At 38.7% G+C, this 7,484-nt stretch overlaps 1 protein-coding gene across 4 annotated transcripts in view; it reads right to left on the bottom strand.

The window, feature by feature from the left end:
- The window catches only part of LOC121959487 (mediator of RNA polymerase II transcription subunit 13-like), a 101,744-nt gene that overhangs the window by 33,924 nt on the left and 60,336 nt on the right, over nucleotides 1-7,484 (bottom strand). For all 4 annotated transcript variants that reach the window (XM_042508792.1, XM_042508794.1, XM_042508796.1 and 1 more), the window contains exons 3-4: nucleotides 5,825-5,909; nucleotides 1,472-1,555 (exon numbers count right to left, since the gene is read on the bottom strand). In XM_042508792.1, the coding sequence (XP_042364726.1) occupies nucleotides 1,472-1,555; nucleotides 5,825-5,909 (169 nt within the window). The remainder of the gene's footprint in view (nucleotides 1-1,471; nucleotides 1,556-5,824; nucleotides 5,910-7,484) is intronic.

The following is a 7,484-nucleotide window of genomic DNA, read 5'->3' as shown; positions in this document are numbered from 1 at the left end:
GTTTGAGCTATTATGGATTTAATTTTAGATGTTTTGAATTAAAAGTAACTTATTTACCAAGTACTTTTTACTTTTGTTGTTTCTCAAGTGGTAATTTTATCTTTACTTGAGTCATTTTTATAGAAGTAAGTGTACTTTTACAGATTTGTACTTCCCACCACTGGTGATAATTAATGAGCAACTGCCACTTGCTAAACAGGATAATGTACCAAACACATAGACACAGAGAATGTGTAAAAGATGTCACAACCTCTGAAAAAAGAGAGAAAAGAGAAGAAAAAGGCATCCAGGCTAATTAAAGCTGGGGTCACCTCATGTGACCAGTAAGGGTGACAGACACAATGTGAGAAGTTTGGTGTCCATGTAGAGTAATAAGTGTAAAGTGTTCATTTGATTTACATCCTTTTCACTCACATCAAACCATCCAGTGACCCCCGGTGTGCTCTGCATGGAAGCACCTGCATTCACTACATTTCTCCATTCATTTATTCAGTTTTTCCAACTTAAATTCATCTCCTGTATGTGCAGTATGTTTTACATGGGAGGGCTTTCAGGTGCAAAACCATCACATCAGGCTTCAAAACACTACACGCAGGCAATACAACTGACACGCTCTCAGGATGTCACGCGGTGTGCCTCACTGAGGGACTTCCACCTGCTCTGAACAGAGTTTGCTACAGCGCATCACAGCAGACTGCACTTGTGTCAGCAACTTTCTAGAGCAAGAGTTTCCTGTGTATCTCTTAATTTGCACCACATCTGAATGACAGTGCAATTTGTGGTTTTCCAGTTGAAAAAGTACAAAGTAAACGTAAATAAAAGGATGATTTTTTTTTTGTTTTGTTTGCTGCCTCTAAGCGATAGTCTAACAGATTTTTAAAATGAGCCATCTGACAGCTAAGCGGTTTCCCACTTGAATACTTTTAAGCAGTGCTACGTTAGAGATGTAAGGAATGTTGCATCCTCACCAGCAGAAGAAGCTGAAGTGGGCAGACAGAGCTGTGAGCGGGAACTATTATGGCTGAAGCAACAAGTTGAGCAACTGTCATCACACCCACCCCTCTTTTTTTTTTTTTTTTACTCTGTTTCAGTCTCTCTTTCGGTCTCCCACACTGCCTACACACTTACACAGCGTGACACTGACACACACACTCCCCTCACCCAGAGAGAGAGAGAAAGAGAGCTGTGAGAGCGCGACTCAGCTCGGCTCTCACCTCTCACCACCATTCACTGTCCTGGTTTTTAATAGTCTCACACCATGAGCCAACCACTGGAACATCAAGGAGAGGAGACAAATACTGAATCACATGAAAGCCTTTCACATCGCCTCGCTGTGTCACACATGGTCACACACACGGACTTCTGTAGTGCGGATTTCTCACAGCCTATATGAAACCTCATGGGATACAAAACATGCTGAAGAAGTGTCAAAATGAGGTGTGTGTGTGTGTGTGTGTGTGTGTGTCCTTACCTGTTGCCCAAAGACTTTTCTTCCAGTTCGTGCGGTTTGAAAAACCACTTCCCAATCCTCACAAACCCCTTGTCCATCAAGCATCTGCAGCAATAAAGAGAAGAAGAAGAAGAAGCCAAAAGACGTGAAAAGTTATTTATTAGAGAATGAGCAAGTGGTTAAAAACATATTTTAATGCACCTCAATATGACTCATGTGACAAATGGTATTCTTGAGAGGCTCAGAACTCAGTGGTGATTTTTTATGCTTGTAATGCTAGTATTTTTGTAGGACGTAATTACATTACAGATGTGCTGACACCAATCACCTGCTGAAATTATTAAGCATTCCTATTTTTAATTATTATTTGACTTCTTTCTTTTTTTTCTCTTATAGTTTTTTATTTTCTCACTCTGATCTATCATTTTCCAACAATGTACAATGTAATTGTTTGATTGCGCGTGTGTTCATTTTACAGTGCTAATTGTCTTGATTTAATAAATAATTAGTAATTGTCCACCATTACTGGTAGCAGTAGACTCTATATGAGACATCAAGTGAACATTGGTAAACTGTAACATCTACTGATAGTTTGTATGCCACAGTTTGTATTTACGGGACATCTGTAATTTGCAGCTACAGAAAATAACATAAGTTACAACAACACTAACAACTACTAAATTGTATTAACAGGTGGAACCGCTTCTTCTTTTATACTTTATGTATTCAAGGAATCGAATTTTCTTAGTAAGGTTGAAAAAAAAACCTTCCTCTGTTATATCCCCAGTAGATAAGATGCTACATAGTGGGTAGAACCACTTTGGGTCAGTCAAAAAGAAAAAAAAAGTAAAAAAAAGGTAATATCCTGATTAAATGCATTGATGCGCGTAAACATGCATCAACAGTTCAGTTGGAATCTCCAGTCACATTGAAAAAATATTATCCACGTAGTCACAGCTACTGATAGCTTCCATAATATCAATCTACGGCCTTGTATGAGTACAGTTTCATGTATTTTTAGCTGACCTTGCATAAGTTAAACCACTTTCTTACATCTTTCGAAGGGTAAAATAAGCCACGACACCTGCAGAACAGAATATTAACTATGTTGGCCTTTCTCCAGTTAGAATTGTTGATTTGACATAAACTGCAGCTGCAGCTGTCTGAAGTCTGAAATGCGGACTTTGTGACAAGTGCACAGGAAAAGGAAAGGTAATCTTCTGCTAATCTTCTCTCCCCCTCAAAGTGGTGTTTCACTTTTACACATAGCTTTCCAAAAACCCTTCTCTTTCATCAGATCAAAATTTGATCACATCAAACAGTTCAGTCATCATGCTCCCTATTTGGCTATCCCACCATCTGTGCACTTCTTCACCTCATTTCAGCCTCCTTTCAGAGACAAAACTCAGCGCTCTCAGAACTTTGACTCATCTCTGTGTGCAGGTGCCAGAGAATTCCCTTCTGGATCCTCTGACCCGGGTCAAGGAATTACAAAATGATTTTATGGACTCCTCTGCACTCTGCCAGGCTGAGCTATCCAAAGCTTTCAGCCTCCAGCTCTACCATCTTTGGTACAGTCTTATCAACTCCAAACAATTCATTTTAGAGCAACATTAACAAAGAAACTGGAATTAATGTGGGCTGGTTACATCATGGCTGATATCTGAACCGCTTAATAAGGTCACGTTTGGACCCGATACTAATTAGGTGTGTCAGGTCAGTGCATCTCTGCACACAGTCACTTCACTGGAGCTCTTACAAAGAGGAAAGCGTAAGGGAGTTAACAGTGAATTACATCAATGGAGCAACTACAGGGAGTAAAGGAGGTAATGCTGAAAAGCCTTAAGACACGTCTTCAAATGCTGGCTCGAATAAATACCTTAGATGATACTGAAGCCAAAGAGACACATCCACCTTCACTTAATCTATTAAAAGCCAATTTTACTTCTATTGCACAACTACTCGTGCATACCATAGACTGTACAAAAATAATGGACATAGCCACCCTTGAAGTCACCCTTAGGTTTGTGGAATCCCGTTCTGAAGCCTTGAGTTTTGCATTTTTTTGGCCATCGCACTCTCGTTTGTTTGGAGTCAGAAGTGACCATAGTTGGACGAGAGGGTGGAGCTGTGGAGGAGCGAGGGGTGGATCTCACCTATGCAACTCACAGACAGCCTGTCACTCAAATTATGCATAATTTTAAGTCTTGAAAAAATGTAAACAGGTGACTTTAAAAATTTAAAAGATTTAAAAATTCAACCCTTTCCAGTTGTCATAAATGGGAAAATTCCCTATAGAAATCTTTTTTTAACCAGACTGCATACATCAACTTTTCAAAATATAAACAATTATAACAAAGCGCTCCTGACCTGCCTAACTTGGTCATCTTGTCTCTAGTGCTACGTCTGACAAATTAAGCTACGTGCTACAAAGTCCTAACAGTTTGTATATTAAGTTTTATTTATAGCATTAACTGTATTTATGTTGTTTTTAACATTTATATTTTTTAAATGGTTATTGTGCTTGTTTTAATGTAATATTTATAATTGCCTTGTTTGTAATTGTTTGATCAAGACACAGTTAATTCAAACAAATGTTAATTCTTACTAATGACAACAATTAAAAATAATAATAATAATAAGAGTCAGTGACAGAGGTCAATTTTGTGTGTACAATATGACAGAGAAAATGGAAATGATCCGTCCTGTGTTGAAATAGTGAGCTATAAAAGGAGTTAGCTTCAAGGTAATAGGAAGGTTAATTCAACCTGCCCCCTATGATGATCACTGATGCTTAACTTAATAGAGAGCAAATATGTGCTGCTTCATTTAACAGATGGCTCTGACTCAGAAAGGAGAGCTTTGGGTACTTGAGCAAGTGATTCAGCGCACAGATTATAATTTCATTAAGGTGAAGCTGCTGGAGGAAAACTGGAACTGTCTGTCAGTGTGACAGATATCTTTTGTTTGGTCATTTTTATATGTGATTGAAAAGGTCATTTGAGGCTCAGGGAGGAGTTATAGTCAGTGTGTTTATTATTATCTTCAATGCTAAAGATTTTTATTTATATTATTAATAATAATATGGGAAGGCAATATGAAAAAAGCAAACACCTCAATATCGATATTGTGGCGATATTGTATATTGGTTCTTTCTCAAAATATTTACAAAGTGAGATTTTTGATAAATGATCATCAATAATGTGGATACACTAAGTCGGTAAAGGAGAATAACATAACAGCTAACAGTCTCTTAAGTACAGAAAATAACATCACTTTACTGTAATGCAGCCTTTAAAATAAGATATTAGAGATATTAATAAGATATAAGATAAGTTTCGATATTATGATATCCAAAATCTAAAATAAATCTGAATCTAGTCTCATATTAAAATATTAATACTAATTTACAAAGTAAAAAAGTAATAATAATCAGATAAATAATTTGCTCGGGTTCTAAAGCCTTTACCTTTTTCATTTAGAGATTATAAACTCTGCATATACACACTATCTTAACCTTGAATAACGGCTTTATACCACCCTATTATGCAGTTGTATGCAGATATAGGACAGTTTTAAGTGTTAACTGATGTACAGTATTTGTCAACAATTTTAACTATAAGGGATACTTTTTTTTTTGTTTGTTTTACTATTGTCGTTCATTATCTGTTTTTATACTCTCTCCTCCACTCATGGATGGATTATTATTTCAATTTTAAATGTTTCGCAGTACATGGAGTTTATATTTTGATAACATATATTGCAATATACTGCAATTTAAGTAAAACTTAAAAGTAAAACTCTGTCAACATCTGTTTGTTTTTTAATAAGATAAACTTTTCAAGTCAATTCATCTCACTTCAGGCATTTTACCACAGCAAAATGCATCTAGTAAACTGAAAAACTAACCGATTTTTATTATTCTAGAGGGCTATTATGAGTTTGTGTTTGAAATACAAACAATATCTAAATAAAAAAAATAATTGAAGAAAAAAAATGATATGTGGCATCTGCATGTTCTAGTTATTGACAAATACATTAATAAACACTTATACCTGCTTATACCATAACTGCATGATAGTGTGTTATAAACCACTTATTATATGTCAAATGCTGAAGTAAAGCGACAACAATGTGCAAATGTAAAACAAAAGAATTGATGAGGTCATCTTGAGTGATTGTAAAATCACTTTGTAGTAACACAAACTGTACAAAAACGCAAACACTTTTTAACAATGTCAGTTAAACCTTATAAAATATGTTTCATTTTATGTAAGTAGTCTGTTACGTAACATGTTTTCATACTGTACAACACGCAGCAGCGTCCACTCTGCAGTTAATGCAATACTTCTTGATAAGGACAGTGGTTTTTACCTTTCCAGCAGGTTGTGTATGGCCTTGAACAGAAGAGTCCTGCACTCGTAGGACAGCCCGCACTCCCAGAGCCCCTCCTCAGCCACTGAAAGAAAAGAAGAAAATATTCACAAAATTATAAATTTTCCCTATTTTATTATCTCAATAACAAAAAAAAGTGGTGGTATTTTCTGCAACGGCAAAACATCTGCACGCACCAGCTTGAGGATAATAAACAACACATGATTCAGCGTTTAACTGCATGTGTTTATGGCCCACTCTGTCAAAACATGCTGCATGTGCTGATGCGAAAACCTGCACATCATATCAGGAATTACACTCAAGATGAAGTCGTGTGTGTGTGTGTGTGTGTGTGTGTGTGTGTGTGTGTGTGTGTGTGTGAGTGTGTGTGTGCATGCGTGTGTGTGCAGAGGGCGCTTGGCTTTCCAGCTGTCAGGTTGGCTGCAGCGACAGCCCAGTCAAACCCCATGCAGTTGTCAACAGCAGTTAGCTGGAGAGTGAAAGTGTGGCTGTATCTGTGCAGGCTGGCACACATGCTTGCGTGCTCAGGTTTATACATGCACACGTAGCTTCATCTAAACCCCTTTTTCCTTTCAGTGAAATTTGAGACAAAATGCGGTCAAATCAGCTGCACGCTGCCTCTGACAGCCGCCAGTTGTGTCAGAAGTGTTGTGAACAACTGAGCACCCTCCTGATTTCTTTAACCTCCACGGCCCTACCCCGAAACCAACCCCCCATCACCCTGCTCCCAAAAAGAACACACTAACACACACACACACACACAGCGGCCAGTTAACAGTGTTTCTCTTTGTTCCTTGCAATATACCTGCAGGGCTCCGGGAAGAACTGGAGGATTGTGGGTGGGTGTTGTGTTTGCTTATAGGGTGGTGGCAAACAAACCAAGCATCACAGAAATACACAAGAAAAAAAGGAATAAGAGACAGAGGCAGATCGCCTGGGGGATGGGTGGCATAAACCCCAGTAGAGGTTTTCTCTTTCCTCCTCTTTCTCTTTTTTTTTTTGCATGTGTGTTCCTTTCTCTGTTGCTTTGTTGATATTTCGCTCCTGTTTTTTTCTTCTTCTTCTTCATACCAGAGTGAATGAAATTTCCTTACTCGCCAGAATTACCCTGTAACCATGGAAACGCTGGCGGTGAGAACATGGCGCCCTGGCATTCAATTTCAACACTGGTCCCTCCCGCCCCTCACCCTCCTCCTTCTCCTCCTTCCTCTGTCCTCCCCAACCACCCACCCCTCATTTACTCCTGCTTCAGGGCTCAGACAGGAAGCTCGCTCTAGCCAGCTCCTCTACAGAGGAGAAAGATAGAGCGAGCACCACGAGCAGAATGCCAAGTCTCCGGCAAATCCAGCTCATTAGCTCTCACTGTCTCTATATCTGCCTCTCTTGCTCCCTCTCTTCAAAATCCCCCCAACTTTTTTTTTCTTCTCCCCGCAGTCTGCCAATCCTCTGCAACCCATCTTCATTTACTCTCGTCATGACCAGCTCCACAGCAGGCTCTTTACCCCTATAACTCCCAAACTGTCACCACATCCTTTCAACTCTCCCACCCAAAAGTTGACAAAACAGAGCCAGACACCTCAGAGATTTGGACAAACTTTTTTTTACATTTGCTACCTAATTCCTACACAGGATTTTGTAG

This window comes from Plectropomus leopardus, chromosome 20, assembly GCF_008729295.1.
Source record: "Plectropomus leopardus isolate mb chromosome 20, YSFRI_Pleo_2.0, whole genome shotgun sequence".
NCBI classification, from domain to species: Eukaryota; Metazoa; Chordata; class Actinopteri; order Perciformes; family Serranidae; genus Plectropomus; species Plectropomus leopardus.
Note: the sequence above shows the minus strand (reverse complement) of the source record. Positions and strands in the feature narration are given on the sequence as shown.